Source organism: Thermobia domestica, chromosome 12, assembly GCF_964235325.1.
Source record: "Thermobia domestica chromosome 12, izTheDome1.hap1.1, whole genome shotgun sequence".
NCBI lineage: Eukaryota > Metazoa > Arthropoda > Insecta > Zygentoma > Lepismatidae > Thermobia > Thermobia domestica.
The window spans coordinates 121970647-121987827 of record NC_137465.1 but is presented as its reverse complement, the minus strand read 5'-3'; the positions used below and the strand labels follow the sequence as shown (position 1 = coordinate 121987827).

The window sequence follows — 17181 nt, the reverse complement described above, 5'->3', positions numbered from 1 at the left end:
ACGATGAAAACAAAAGAAATTTGTTAAGATATCGCTGATGAAGAAACTGTATTCTAGAAGATATGAAAGGTTGTAGAAGAATTAACTAAATACATACCTTAAACGAAGTTATGTCCTCCGCAACAGCGAGATGAGTAAGTGCGTGAGAAAAATTAAAGTGAAAATCGGAATCCTCAGTAGTTACTAGTATTTGCGTTTCCTGATTTGTTTCCTGTAACGAAAATATAAACAAACAAACAAATAAATAAATAAATAAATAAATACAAGATACGGTCAATAAATAATGCCACCTAGTAAAAAAAAAAAAAAAACCCTACTTAACGTATCATTATACAATTAATGTAGCTGATAGATACAACATTCCTTTCTTCAAATCTGCAATCAGGAGTTAAAAACTTTTTTTTTTTTTCAGATATGGATCGTGAATAAACATTAGAATCCGCCAACGGTCGGTGATCAAGCTCCTTTTGAAATTCGGAGACATTTCAGCTACAGTAATTCATTCAACATTTAGCAATATGTCTATGGAAACAACCTTGTATGGACCCATACAACGTCGCTAATCAAGAAAAACCCAAGGCTTTCCCTTTCCAAAGACAAAATCGTGATTGGGAACAAGATGGGCTCATCTTCATGGGCATTCTTGAAAAAACACAACCAGGAAAGATACTGTAAATCTTCAGGAAAATTAAAAAGAGCAATTACAACACCAACAGCAACCACCAAATGGCCTAAAAGACACACAAATCAAATTTCATCACAGCAATGGAAGACCGTGCACCAGATGCTGGCACAATTTGCAAGATTTGGATGGACTTTGATGCCTCACCCAGCTTACAATCCCGAGTTCATTCCCTCAGTTTCTACCTCTTTGGAAGATTGAAAAATTGTCTACGTAGTATTGTCTACTATTTGAAAAGAATGACAAGTTACTCCAAGAAGTTAAGAGGTGGTTTCGAAAACATGATGTAACATTTTTCCAAAGTCTTTTTGAGAGTTGGAAAGAACACTGGACCAAAATATGTAGCGAGGAATGATGGATATATTCAATGATCTTAATCTGCAGCCAATACTTGAGAGTTTATATGTACAGTCCGCAGCAAACAAAACCTAAAACATGAGCTTGTAAATTTATTGTGAAACGACGAAATGTTTTGCTCCAAAATAAGTGTGCATGGGAGGACGCCGAGGTTTCTTGTGGCGTGATTCGTGCCACTTAGACGTTATGTTGATTCCCTGGGCTGTTAGGCGTAGTTTCACAATAAACTTACATGCTCATGTTACAGGTTTTTTGCTGTGGACTGTACCAAGTATCATTATTGTGAGTTATCAATTTAAAAAGTTTACTAAGGATTGCGCATAACTTATTGACCGAACCTTGTAAATAACTAAATAAATAAATAAATGCACTACAATAAGAAGCCTCACATGATTTGATGTAGTATATTTTTCGTCAGAAGAGAAGTTTTATCACAATCTTTACTACTATGTTTTAAAGTTTATTGTTTTTAGTCTTAAATATTCTGAACCAATTGTGTGTATTTGTACGGTCTACCAAAAAGGAAGAAAGAAACAAGTTTCATTATTCTTCATTAATAGAAAAATTTTAGATCGAATCACACAAATTAACAAACCTAATAAAAAAAACGATCACTGACCATTCTACTAGTATAGATGTAAATGTAAATATAATTCTGTTGGTTCTTTAAGATTATACACTAACGTCATTTGCTAATACTTAACGTTAAGTACATTTACAATAATTATATAATATTTAATAATTTCTAAATCCATGACTACTTTGAATCTAAGATGACCTCTGATCTTTGAACAAAAGATTACCCAAAAAAATAAGAAAAATCTACAGCACATCTGCGTGCATCTTCTACTGTACACCTACATTAAAATCAAATCCGACACAGGCCTTCTTTTGTTTTCTTCACTGGAAGGATCCACTGAATCTGCAAACGCTCAAGGCTAAAGCGGTAGACGAGGAAAAGGGTTAGAGCTTCAGACTCTAATGGAAGCAAGTGATTCTATTCAATAAAGAAAAACTCTACATCATATATCGCAATATCGCGAAAGCCAGACGACCGTATGTTTTTGTGAAAGAAATTGCGGGGAAAAAATTAAAAAAAAAAAAAAAAAAAACTCGAATTCAGAAATATACCGTACTGAGAATATTTAATACCAAGTATTGTTAATGCACGATCTTCCTTGGTTAAGTGGTTACCACGTGTGCTTCCTGTGCATGTGGTCGCAGGTTCGATTCCTGGTGCAAGCTCTTGGCTCGGACAAAAACATGTGATTCAGGTCTCATTTCACACAATATGTTCCCTCTTATATAACCTCAGTGTTGAAAAGGAACGTCAAGTTCCAAACCAACAACTTACGCTAAGTGCGGCGACAATTAATAAATACATATTTTATCCGTAGTCTAGTGGTTAGAGCGTTGGACTCATGTCCGCGTGTCGTTGGTTTAGAAATCTAAGATTTACATGAGGTCATTAGTTCAGAAAAGGTATGCAGAAATTTAAAGTTTACATTAGATCTATCTATTGAAATTTGAATGTTCTTTCTTAAGTTCAAAGATGAAGGTGCTTCTCTGAAAGAGATTAAAAGAGCAGAAGAATGCCCTGAAAATGCCGATATCAAATAACGCGTGCACACTTTGCCTTTCAGGTATTTCAGAATTGCATATGTATGTCCAACTGCTTCTTGTGAGACATTTTATTAAGATTTCATCGAAACACGAAAGTTACTAATCACACTCCTTCAACAAACGAACTAGTTCACTTTTAAAGTATGTGATAATCCATAAACTAAAGCGTATGCTATTCTGTCCCATTGAAGCTGCATTTTCCCGGCAATCTCACTGTCTGGGAACATAAGTGCATTCTTCGACATCTTTAGCAGCAGCGCGCATTGATGTACATCATTACACTTTGAATATGCTATAGTAATTTTGCTTTTGTAATGCTATCTTTAACTAAGAATCCCTGTAAACTAGTTTGTTTCGTCCCCGAACTCAAACTCACTTGCATCCTAGAATTCACATTTGAGCACGCTTTACCAGATACTATAGATGAGCTACAAATTGGATGACCAAGTCAGAAAATAGCACAAGGTACTGACTTGTTCTCTTGACTCACAAACTTACTAACTGTTCCTGATATTGAGATGGACACGATCATCTGCATATGCGTTTTACCTTTCAACTAACATACTATCGCTTGCCGTGCCATGTCACTCAGCGAAACGACGCTCGGGCAAATGTTGTAATGAGCAGAAAATTTGTCACCTGGTACTTCCTGAATCCATTATAAAGAATTACCTAACAACAAGGAAGTTTTGAATGGGGTCTTGGAATATCTGGAAACAGACGTGACTGGTATCTACATAGAAACACGTGAACACAACGACCACCACAAATACAACCATCTTCACTTTCGAGCCTGCATCTGCAACTTAAACACTATGCTAAGCCAGCAATGATATTTACTAAAATTAATAATAAATTTATTAGAAAGCTATTACTAGGCACCTGCCTCCCCCTGCCCCTTCATTTAGACTGCCTTTCTTTACAACAATATATTATTGTAAATAAAAGTCTGCTGTTGATAATAGTATGTTTATTTATTTCATTATTTGCTACGTACGTGCCTCTATCCACTGCATCAAATCAAATTGCATTTGTTGCTTCTGTTCCTTTTAAGCATTGCTAGTTTTTGCGTTTAGGCTAGGCGCTTAAGCATTCTTAAGTTTCTAAGATAAAAAATAAAAATGATGAACTAAAACACGTAAACAATAAACACGGTCGCGCGCTTAGCACATTTGTGCATGCTATAATAAAGAGTGTACAGTCATTCTCAAGTTTCTATTAATTCATTTGGAATTTCTTGTAATAATGTCTATTACTTTGTATTAACTATTAGGTCCGTACATTTTGACGTTTACAAAATTCCATTTTCAGCAACGAATACTATTGCGAAATTAAACTATTCCCACGCCAGAAGACAAGCAGAAAACAGCTTACTCCTTAGAAAAAAAACATCGTGGATCCAGAACATTATTTACATACATGAAAGAAATCAATCATTGCACATTCTTAGTTTCACAATTCCCGAAACTGCCTTACAGTTTCCTTGCTTAATATTTATATTTCACATTAAATCATTAGTTTAACGTCTCACAAACGAGATGGTAATTACTGAGTTAATTGTATAAGATCGAAATGAATGTGAACAGGAGAGGAAACGAGAGAACTCGAGTAAGCCCGTCCACTCGGTATTTATTTACCACAAAACTTATATCGCTCACCCATGGTTTGATCCTTGGTGCCAGAAGTGAACGTTCTACCGACTACATCACAATATTTGTGTTTAAGTTAGTATCAACCAGGGTTGGCTGGTTTAAACCAGCTGAGTTTTTCTTTCAAAAAAAACAACTGTTTAAACCAAAAAAACTAAAAATGTTCGTAAAAGTGTACGTGTTCGTAATATCTTGATGAACACACATTTGTGGGTTATCGCGTGTTGTTCCCGCATATTATTCGTATTATATTCCGACCTAAATTCTCCATTCATTACTCAAAGAGATTATACTACAAATATAACTTTTTTATATAAGTTTATGAATGTTTCTTTTGTGATTTTTTTATAGTTTGTTATTATTGTTATGCAATTGCAATCAAAGAACAATTCCAAATATTGTTTCGTTTTAATAATGTTTACTACTGATAAAATACATCGAAAAACCGTAGTTTTTTGGGGAGGGGGTCATACAAACCCCACGAGGGCATTTACTGAAATCTTAAGTATCTTTGGTATCTATTTATGCATAAATGGGTCAAAGCCAAAGTGGACTCAAATAATTCTTATCTTTATTCACTTTTCTTACTGATATGCAAATTAAGTCGTTGTATTTCTTTAACTTTGACTAATAAAAGTTGTAGTGAACTAACCTGGACTTAATTAGTTCTTCTGTACTCTGCAGTATTTTGAAATTGTCCATATGTAATTCTGTATAATGGTTTCACCTGTGCAACTGTTTATCATTTTGTCCTTCTCAAATGACTCTTGACAATTTGACAATTATATTAAAAATATGTAAAGATCAGTACAACGTATCAGGAGTTCTTCGTGAGTGAGTCAGCAGACGTATCACATTTGTGGCCAATTAGTCCCGGTTTCGAGTTCAAATGGAGGACAATTTGTTTCGGATGTAAGTCGAGAAACGGTTTGGACTCCGCTTTAAGCTTATGTAACCCCTTCCAGCATAACACGGTTGTTGCATAATAACACCAAGGTGAAACATACTTATTTCTGTCCATATGTGATATAAATACGTATATATGTGATGTGATATAAAGCAAATTATTTAAATAAAAAAACCTGGTTTAAACCAAAAAAAGAAAACAGGTTTAAACAAAAAAAAAAAGGTTTTTTTTTTTTTTTCAATAAAAACCATGGTTTTTGCCAACCCTGGTATCAACATAAGAAAATAGTTCAAACCCAGACATCATCTGAAACATGATCCATCCCTTGGATCAATTTCTTTCATTCAATGTAACACATGACACAGCAAGAAAGAACGTGTTTACTATCCCTATTTAGAAAATCCAAAGATTTTGGTGAAAAATATCTAGAACTGTAACGTATGATCATGACGGAGAAACCATTTTAGATTTTTTCCCCCCACAGTAAAGATCTGAAGACACGTTAACATTAAAAGAGAAATTGTACTTCATGAAACTTGGTTATTTCCACAGTATATTGGAAACAAATTAATGTTATTTTACGATAATTTGAATCGCGAATACTAATCGAGCCTTTTTCTTTCCTTTTCATTTCACTTCAAATTGCTGAATAAAGAAATCCTATCTTTGTCGGTGATAGCAGGGGTGTCCCTATTGCGACACGCCCCCTAATCCCAGAACAGTTTTTATGTTCCCTTCTTAAAACTTGCATTTCAGTTACAATCAGTTTACATGTCTTGTCTCAAGGAGTCTTTTTTTATAAAATTTTGGACATATCATATTGACATTGAAAAAGAACACAAAAATTTGAAAGGATGATTAGAAAGAGAGAGAGAATAAAACTCATGTACCATGAACATTGTTCGCAACTTGCTGCATCACTCTTAATGTCAGAATAATTTTAAAATAAGAATAAAGATTTTTTTTTTAATTTATGAAAGGAATCATCTTTGATAAATCATTACAAATATGTAACTATTGACGGACAATGATGATATATGTACTTACAAATGTATAACAATTAATAAATATTGCATTATAAGTACAACGTAGAATGTACACTTTGATATCTGTAGTCATAACTCATATCCAAAGAACAAGAGTCTGGTGAAACAATTCTGGCTATGCATGTAATACTAGTGCATACTCTGATGTGCAACTTTATCAACAATTTCCGTAAACTCTTAACATTTTCGAAATAATCATCTTTGCAAATTAAAATACTATAGCTACTATAAAAACACAGAAGCTTCAATACCAGTAACTGTATTCTAAAATCCTTTTATTTGTAATACAAGCTACCTTCACTTAATGCTGGACAGGAAACTCCGATAAAATGTAAACTATCGCAAACGAGAAAAGAAGGTTGGAATTATGCGTGCGTTGAAAATGAATTTACTACTGCATCGTAGATCCAACTGCCTTTTGTGGATGATTCACCAATATGATATTCCACTACACAAGGGAATAGCAAAAAATAATGCGCAGAGCTGCAGAACATAAGTTTGGAAAATTCAGTGGAAAAACAGATGTTTCTAATTTTGAAGTTACCATTAAAGAAACAAGCATTCATCTACATCTGAAATCATCTTAAAATTTTCATTAAAAGAATTACCTGAGTCTTCTTTGATTTCTCAAATTCTCTGACATTTCCCGGTTTTCCAGGTTTGTCGCCACCCTGTAAACAAAAACTGGCTCCCAATTTAAAACTGTTTGTAACAAGATTTAGAAAAAAACATCTGTATCAATACCATAAAGTGGGCGGAGACAACTGATAATTCATTATCCAATAAGGTCGTCTTGTTTTGCGAGGACAATACCACGTATACAAGAACTAAGTAATTTGCCTTCAATATAAATACTGATTTACTTAAGGCACTTCAATTTCTCATATTGTTAAGAACTCATACAATCCTATCACTAAAGGGCAAACGTGTCAGTATGAACGTCACGCAACTAGTTATATATAATTCAAATAAAGCATTTAACGCTCTCGCCTTCGGTGCGAGCGGTCCCGGGTTCGATTCCCGGTGGGGTCACTCAGTCGAAAAAGTGAAACAAACTTTTTCAGACCAGCCACTCTGAACGAGATTTTCCTCATTCACACCAGGCAAATGCCGGGGTGGTCCCTAACTTATAGGTCCCAGGCCGCTTTCCCAATCCTTTCTTCCTTCCCTTTACCCGGATTGTGTGCTCGCCGAGGAACGTCATCTCTCAAATCGTGAAGGGCTAAATGGAATTAGATACCGAAAGCCCAGAAATCTAAATCCTAAAATCCTAATCAAATAAAGCATTCTATTTTGATTGTCTTTACATACTGGAAATCCTTTGTCTCAATCACGCGTGTACATAATAGAACAAAAATCAAGTGATCTTCATGCTCATTCTCAACTCACACTATCTGCATTAAGAGCCTGACTTAAAAATAATACAAAATTTACCATTTTTCTTTTGCTTGTTTATTGGTAAGTGAAAGGAGATAATGAAATGTAACTTACAACAATCGTAGATAATGTTATTCTCCAATAGAGAATATGAATCTGAAGAATGTTCAGTGTTACCATCCATAAAAATTACCAGAATAACAACGCCCCTAAAATCTAAGTTAAGGCAGCGACTAGAGGAACTGTCTCAACTGCATTTGGTTACATATCATGTTGTTTTGGTTTCCTGTGAAATTCTTTTCAAACATTATTATTACAGTGAAACCTCTCTAAAGCGGACAGCCGTGGGGAATCAAAAATTGTCCGCTATAGAGAGGTGTCCGCCTTCAAGAGGTTTCAGTATTTTGTTATGTAAATTAGTGAGGAAGGTAATATACAATTAGAAAAAATATTTTTACATGAATCACGTATTTACGAATATTACATGCATTATCCTCTGTCATCCAATACTCTATGTTCGAGGCACAACATGGAAATAACATGTTATAGTTCTGTGCACTTTATACTTATCAGTACTTCCTTCGTTTTCAGTATGGCGCTTTAATTTGTGGGGTAATTGCAGTCCTGAAGTGTCCTTTTTAAGACAATATACATACCTGAGGGCAAAAATTACTAAACTTGTCTTCTGGTTGGTTAGAGACTCCAACGGGACAGTAGCATAACGTGTCATCCCTGACGGCGAGCACCTGTCAATCACTTTTGTGTCTAAAACAGCTTGGGTGGGAGTGGGATGCAAGCAAAGGACATAAGAGTGTTGTTAAACAGAGACGCTTCTTCTGGGTTGCTGAGCAGACAGTTGATCGGGCAGAATGTTGTCACAATGCTTCCTTGGTGACACATGTATGAATTACTAAAAATTTATTTTTACTACACTTTTCAACATATTTCTAGAGAAAGTGTCCGTAATACGGAGGTAAATAATACCTATAAAAGACAGAAAAGACTGTCCGTGTCCGTACTAGAGAGTGTCCGCTTTAGAGAGGTTTGCCAATATGTTTTTCCTACTCCAATGTTTGGGGATTACAAAATATGTCCGTTAAGGGAGGTGTCCGCTTTATAGAGGTGTCCGTTAGTAGAGGTTTCACTGTATTTAGTTTTAATAATTTATGTTAAAACTATTCTGTTTATTACAAACTAAATACAACTATTGTTTAGAAAGTAGTTCACAGGAAACCAAAATAAAATGATACGTAACCAAATGCAGTTAAGGTAGATCCTCTAGTTGCAGCCTTAACTTTGATTTTAGAGGCGATGTTATTCTGCCAACACTGTAATTTCTATGAATGGCAACATTGAGCATTCTTCAGGTTCATGTAACTTACATTTCATTATCTTCTTTCACTTATGAATAAACAAGCAAAAGAAAAATGGTAAATTGTATATTATTTTTAGTAAAGCAGACTCTTAAAATGACACTACGCAGTAGTAAGGGCGTCACCCAATCTTAATGTTGGTCATCCAACGTAGGGAGCCATGGACCATAGCGTTAGTGCGAATGAGACAAGAGATAGTTTAGTCCGATTATTGCGTGTCACCTATTGAAATCTTGCTTATGCTTACTCAGGGGTCATGCACGATAGTGCGAATGAGCCAGAGGTACCTTGGCCCGGCTAATGCGTTTGTATGACGTCATTGAATTGGGGTTTTTGGAACAGAGGTTATGATGGTTTAATTGTTTTCTTTTATGGGTATAAAACTACTAAAAACATGGTCTTTAATCTCTTTCTTGATGATTTATTACATTATGAATTAGTATATAGTAATAGTATGAATTAGTATTAGTATTAATATGAAAATCGAAAACTTTGGGAGGAATATTTAATTTTGGTTAAGGTTTAGTTTCATTGATGGGACTTATGGGACTCGAACCACGATATTTGAATGTCAAGAAGTATCTTCATGAAAGCATACGTTTATTTGAGACGCATAGAAGAGGGGGAAGGCAGATTCCGGACCTGGCTAGTACTTCTTAAATAACAATAATTTACATCGTATTCGTTTATGGATTAAATAAAAATGTTGCAAAGTTTAAAAAGCTTCTTCGTGTATTGGCTTATAATCATATATTTAAAAGCAAACGTCAGCTATAGTGTGTTACATGTGCTTACGTATTCGTTGTCAGTATCATTTACACTGCTTGTTCGAACATATACGGTGTTTGTCAAATAATGTGTAATGGTTTACTTTGAAAAAATATATTCATTCTTTGAGAAAGAGAAAAGGGATGGGATGAGGCGATTTTGGACCTAGTTAGTACCTTTCGTGTCCGTTCGTGGATAAATAATAATGACGTCACCTTTACTTTTGCTTAAATCTGATTGGTTCATTGTAATACCGATTAACCATACTTATGTAACGAGATAACATCGAGGAGTTATTTCTTACGACAGAACAAGATCATATACGTGTAATGGTTTATTTTGAAAGAATACATTCATTCCTATGTATTCCATTCCTAAATCTGATTGGTTCATTATAATAACTCTCCTAATGAGATAACAATGAGTATTAAAAATTCTTATTGGTTTGAGCGATTTAAATGTTCAGTGTTTCAGTGTTTAGTTTAGTTAGTAAGAGCTTAGCTGATGGAAAATTGTTCCGACAACACTTGTTACATGTCGTTTATGTTCATGGATAATAATGTTCTCAATATTGTGTAATATTTGTAAGCCTGATTGGTTCTTTTATTACATTATATGGATCAGTATAGGCTTTTATATGGTAAGGGTATATGAACGAACGTGATTCGTACCAACTTTTTGTGGGTTAATTTGGCAGAACCGAAGTCATGGTCTCCAGAACTAATTTTAGTATTTGATCACCTAAAATTGCCAAAGATATAATTTTGGAAGGTTTCTAACTTCATGTATTCTCTTTATTACGTTATAGGTATGCACTGTCTAGATTTAGTCTTCGAAGGTCATGAGTTTGATTCTCGATGAGAGCTTATATGACTTTGATATTAACTTCAATTCTTATGGTGTTTAATATTTATGGTCTACATAGACGTTGTGTGAGCTGTTCAAAGCAGAGTTTGCTGTCACTTTATTTACATATAATAAGGATATGCGTACCTTAATGCACTCCTCTTAAGCTTTTTATAAGAGAGAACCATGATACTTTAAGGCCACCTTCTTGGTCGTAGTATTAGTTCGTGTGATTTAAATCTTAAATAACCTTGACGGTTTAGTTTAAATCATTATCACAAAATATTTTAGTACGTTCCAAAAATTTCAGTGAGTGGAAAGATAGAATTGTTTCACGGTTAACTGTCAAACCTTATCCGGTTTTAACTATTCGATTAAAAATAAACTGTTTTTAACTATTCGATTAACAAATAAAAGGTTTTTAACTATTCGATTAACTTTTGAGTCTTCACTAATTTCTAATTATTACAAAAGTTCAAGTGAAAATTTGAAACTCAATTTTTTTCGAACTCAAAAGTTTCAAATCAAAAATATTCAAACTGAAATCTTTCGAATTAAAAACATCAAACTAAACTTTTCGAAAAAAAACTTGAAATCAAAATTTTCGAATTCAAATTTTCAAACGAAAAATTGAAATTAAATTTGTGAATTAAAAGTTTTCAAATTAAAATTTTCGCAACAAATTTTGAAAAAATTTCAAACCAAAATTTTCGAACAAAATAATTGAAATAAAAAAATTTCGAATTCAAATTTTTCAAATCAAACAATTTCATACCGAAATTTTCGAACTAGGAATTTTAAACTAAAATTTTCGAAAAATGAAATCAGAATTTTCGAATAGAATTTTCACATCAAAAGAAGTTTAAATCAAATTTTAGAACTACAAAGTTGAAACTAAAATTTTCGAACCAAAGAAAATTGAAATCAAGATTTTTCAAATCTAAAAAATTCAAACTGAAATTTTAGAATTAAAAGTTTTAACCTGTTTTTGAACTAAAAATTTTATAACTTGAAACTTTCAAATCAAATTTTTGGACCTAAAATTTCAACCCCAAATTTTCGAACAAAGTTTAAAGTTTCGAACCAAAAAAAAAACGGAATTCTAAATTTTCAAACAAACTTTTTGAAAAAATTTAAACAGAGGTTTGAAAGATATCACAATCAGATTATACCTTAGAAATAAACGGCTTTCAACAAAGATTTATAATCTTAAAATTCAAAGTGTAAAATTAATTAATGGATTTCGAGCTCGAACTAGAAGTTAAAGGTAGGGATTAACCAATTTTGGGCAAAGGTAGCTTTTCATCAATAACTATCCTATATTCAAATATTATAGTCATAAAAGTTCACCATTTCAGATGAGGAGAAAACCCCCCATAAAATTAAAAATTTGGCAATGATTTGTTTGGTCATAACTCATTTCATAAGGCATAACCATATCCGTTTACTGATTTTAAAATTTAAATTGTCTTGAAGAAATATTCGGAACTAAGTTTTGAGATGATGAACCGTTTGAAAAGCCATAGTCGGACCGAGACATTGATATTGCTTGAAATTAGGCTTAATCAAGCTTTATCCCATCAGCTTCAGAACCGTTGTAGTGAACTGTAACCTTTTATTTGTTTAAGATCAACGTCTACGTGATGAGCTAGTTAGCCAGCTATAACCAGACTTTGTTTTCGTATAATTATGAAAGCATGCAAAGCTTGTTAGAAACATCAGACTGATCAAAGTCTCTACGGTACTTGATCAAGACGTGAAACTCGAATCCCTACCCGCCTTAGGTGCGAGCAGTCCCGGTGGGGCCACTCGGTCGGAAAAGTGTAACAGCTTTTTCAAGCCAGCCATTATGAGTGAGGTTTTTCCTGGGTTTCCCTCATTCACACCAGGCAAATGTCGGGATGGTACCTAACATATTGGTCCCAGGCCGCTTCCTTACTTTAGCCATCCTTTCTTCCTTCCATTTCCTTGGATAGTGTGCTCGCCGAGTGACGTCATCCCTCATATACGTGACAGACTAAATGGCCTTAGATGCAGACAGCCCAGAAATTTAATTCCTAATTCCGAATCTCTACCACAGAACAAACATAAATGCATGTTTCCAAGAACCTGAATCAAACCCTGGACCATATTAAGGGAAGAGTACTTGCCACAGCGATTCTCAATCTGATGAGTTCAAGAAACCTTAAAATTGACCCAGGTAAGCTCTTGGAACATTATACTGAAAACTGATCGATTTTCAATTCAAAGAAATCTTGATTCTGTACTTGAAATCACATGAAGGTACGGGTCAGTTTCGTAATGAATTTCGTCATAGGTAAAGAATGCAGCATTTGCATTTTTGTTTGAGACATCATTTAAAGCTCAGTCATCTTGAAAGTGTGTTTCGTGCACGGCAATAGTGATTCCCTGGAATCGTGCGAGTGATGAACCATTACGCAATATGGAGAGGTTCTGAATTACACTTCGCGATGTGTCAGATTGAAAAAAAAATCACTGTTTTACAACAGTGCGTAAACTTCATTCGCATTCAAAACGTCATGCGTCTGTCTTTCCATGAAAAGTTGTCGTTCTCAAGGAAGTACAGCTGATGCTGACACTTGCAGAAATTGTCTTAACCGACCTTGCCAAAGCAAATCGCATTTGTTTTAATTACGAAATCCAAACGTGGACCTGTACATTGTGTTTCACAGATGAGGAGCTCAAATTTGAAAATTTTATCGATGAGGTAACATACATTGATAATGCCACAACTTAGTCACAGGAATTTATCACCAGGTTAAGGAAAGCTTCTTTTCGTAATGCATTCAACCTATCTTCAGTTGTACTTTGTCTTGAGAGAGAGAGAGAGAGAGAGAGAGAGAGAGAGAGAGAGAGAGCGGTAGATGATTAATGTCAGCTGAAAGAATTTGTACATACTAGCGTTTTGCTTTGTTCTGTTATAAAGGCTAACAAGTTTGTTTAAATCAAGCGGGATTGATTTTAAGGTTTCTTGAATTCATCAGATTGAGGATCACTGTGGTAAGTACTCATTCCTTAAAATGCGTTCGATTCAAGGTCTTGAAAACATGCATTTATCTTTGTTCTGTGTTAGCAACTCGGAATTATGAATTAGATTTCTGGGCTGTTGGGATCTAAAGCCATTTAGTTCGTCACGTATATGAGGGATGACGTCACTCGGCGAGCACATTATCCAAGGAAATGGAAGGAAGAAAGGATGGCTAAAGGAGGGAAGCGGCCTGGAACCATTATGTTAGGTACCATCCCGACATTTGCCTGGTGAGTGAGGGAAACCCACAGGAAAAACCTCACTCAAGATGGCTGGCCTGAAAAAGCTGTTACACTTTTCCGACCAAGTAGCCCCACCGGGATCGCTCGCACCAAAGGCGGGTAGGGATTCGGGTTTCACGTCTTGATCAAGTACCGTAGAGGCTTTGACCAGTTAGATGGTTCTAAGAAGCTTTGCGTGCTTTCATGATGATGCGAAAACAAAGTCCTGTTATAGCTGGCTAACTAGCTCATCACGTAGACGTTGATCTTAAACAAATAAAAGGTTACAATTCACTACAACGGTTCTGAAGCTGATGGGATGAAGATTGATTAAACCTAATTTCAAGCAATATCAATGTCTCGGTCCGTCTATGGCTTTTCAAACGGTTCATCATCTCAAAACTTAGTTCCGAATATTTCTTCAAGACAATTTAAATTTTAAAATCAGTAAACGGATATGGTTATGCCTTATGAAATGAGTTATGACCAAACAAATCATTGCCAAATTTTTAATTTTATGGGGGGTTTTCTCCTCATTTAAAATGGTGAACTTTTATGACTATAATATTTGAATATAGGATAGTTATTGATGAAAAGTTACCTTGACCAAAAATTGGTTAACCAGAAGTTACCTCTAACTTCTAATTCGAGCTTGAAATACAATACTTGATTTTACACTTTGAACTTTAAAATTATAAATGTAGTCGAGTGATCCCTTTCAAACCTGTTTAAATTTTTTTTTAAAAAGTTTGAAAATTTTGAATTCCGTTTTTTTTTCAAACTTTAAACTTTCAGTTCGAAAATTTATGGGTTGAAACTTTAGGTCCAAAATTTGATTTGAAAATTTCAAGTTATAAAATCTTTAGTTTGAAAACAGGTTAAAACTTAATTCGATAACTTCAGTTTAAAATTTTTTGATTTGAAAAATCTTGGCTTCAATTCTCTTCGGTTCGAAAATTTGGTTTGAACTTCTTTTGGTGTGAAAGTTCTATTCGAAGATTTTGATTTTCATTTTTCGAAAATTTTAGTTTAAAATTCCTAGTTCGAAAATTTTTATTTCAAATTTTTTGTTCCAAAATTTTATTTTTCAAAATTTCTTTCGAAAATTTTAATTCACAAATTTCAGTTTCAATTTTTCGTTTGAAAATTTGAATTCGAAAATTTTGATTTCAAGTTTTTGTTCGAAAAGTTTAGTTTGATGTTTTTAATTCGAAAAATTTTAGTTTGAATATTTTTGATTTGAAACGAGTTCGAAAAAATTTGAGTTTCAAATTTTCACTTGAACTTTTGTAATAATTAGAAATTAGTGAAGATTCAAAAGTTAATCGAATAGTTAAAAACCTTTTATTTGTTAATCGAATAGTTAAAAACAGTTTATTTTTAACCGAATAGTTAAAACCGGATAAGGTTTGACAGTTAACCGTGAAACAATTCTATCTTTCCACTCACTGAAATTTTTTGCACGTACTAAAATATTTTGTAATGATGATTTAAACTAAACTGTCAAAGTTATTTAAGATTTAAATCACACGAACTAAAACCAGAACCAAGAAGGTGACCTTAAAGTATCATGGTTATCTCTTATAAAAAACTTAAGAGGAGTGCATTAAGATACGCATATCCTTATTATATGTAAGTAAAGTGACAGCAAACTCTGCTTTGAACAACTCACACAACGTCTATGTAGAGAATAAACCTTAACACCATAAGAATTTAAGTTAATATCAAAGTCATATAAGCTCTCATCGAGATTCAAACTCATGACCTTCGAAGACTAAATCTAGATAGTGCACGTCTATAACGTAATATAGAGAATACATGAAGTTAGAAACCTTCCAAAATTATATCCTTGGCAATTTTAGGTGATCAAATACTAAAATTAGTTCTGGAGACCATGACTTCGGTTCTGCCAAAGTAACCCACAAAAAGTTGGTACCAATCACGTTCGTTCATATACCCTTACCATATAAAAGCCTATACTGATCCATATAATGTAATAAAAGAACCAATCAAGCTTACAAATATTGCAGAATATTGAGAACATTATTATCCATGAACATAAATGACATTTAACAAGTTCTGCCGGAAAAATTTTCCATCAGCTAAGCCGTTACTAATTAAACTAAACACTGGAACGCTGAACGTTTAAATCGCTCAAACCAGTAACAATGTTTCGTACTCATTGTTATCTCATTAGAAGAGTTATTACAATGAACCAATCAGATTTAAGCAAAGAGTAAATGTGACGTCATTATTTACCCACGATCGGAAACGAAAGGTACGATCTAGGTTCGAAATCATCTTATCACTTCCCTCTTTTACCTCCTCTAGGAATGAATGTATTTCTTCAAAGTAAACTATTACACATATATGTTCTTGTTTTGTAAGAAATAACTCGTCGATGTTATCCCGTTACATAAGTATGGTAAATCGTTATTACAGAGGTTGTTCAGCCTACGTAGGGCCGATTTCGTTCCTTCCCCCTCCCGGGCAGGATGGACTCAACCGACCTGGCTCTTGGCGTCCTGCAGTGTTGTGCAGTGGCTTCCTGGGAACGGAGTTGCTTTTCCGCGCGGAAGACAATAACGCACAAAACAGGACCATTGTTGTGAGTGTTGTGTTAAATTTGTTTCCAAGTGTGTGGGTTTCCGCTCTGTGACCAAAATGTCGCCCAAACTAAGCCCGTGTTGGGAAGGCTATGTTGCAGCCCTTTATGACGCCCACTTTAGTGTTGGATCACCAACGAAGTTGCCTAGGAAGCAGGATAGCACCAAGGCCACCTCCACCATGCAGACGAAACTTCGCAAAATGGCAATGCAAGAAAATCCGCCAATCGTCTTGACGTGTCTTTGGGGACTGTGAGCCGGACGTTATACCACCAACTCAAGCTGGAAAAAGTCATGAAAGCTCCGGCCATCTTTTCACGAATGCCCACGAAAAGGAACGAAAGTGTAACGACCGGAAGCTGTACGAACAGTATCCGGCAAAACAAAGGTGGATGTACGTCGTAACGCTCGATGAAGTATGGATTTACCTTTCCGACTGCAAACCAAGAACCATCATGTATCGAGAGAAAGGCACCAAGTACTTCAGAAGGTGGGTCCGTGTCTGTAAAGAATCCTTCCTAAAAAGGTTCATGGTCGTTACTGGCTACTGTTACCGAAGTAAACTGAAGATTCGTAGGGTGGCGAAAAACTGCAAAATAAATTCGCACTATTTTTAGGAGCAGATCATGCGGAGCATGAGATTCCAACAATGTACGGAAATGACGCCAATGTGGTGC

At 34.6% G+C, this 17181-nt stretch overlaps 1 protein-coding gene across 5 annotated transcripts in view; it reads right to left on the bottom strand.

Moving 5' to 3' along the window:
- Positions 1-17181, bottom strand: part of LOC145666615 (uncharacterized) — a 117271-nt gene that overhangs the window by 82348 nt on the left and 17742 nt on the right. For 2 of the 5 annotated variants that reach the window (XM_081734047.1, XM_081734049.1), the window contains exons 4-5: positions 6873-6935; positions 98-211 (exon numbers count right to left, since the gene is read on the bottom strand). In XM_081734047.1, coding sequence (XP_081590173.1) covers positions 98-211; positions 6873-6935 — 177 coding nt within the window. Of the gene's footprint in view, positions 1-97; positions 212-6872; positions 6949-17181 lie in introns of all 5 variants that reach the window. The other 3 variants (XM_081734051.1, XM_081734052.1, XM_081734050.1) reach the window with 2 other exon arrangements.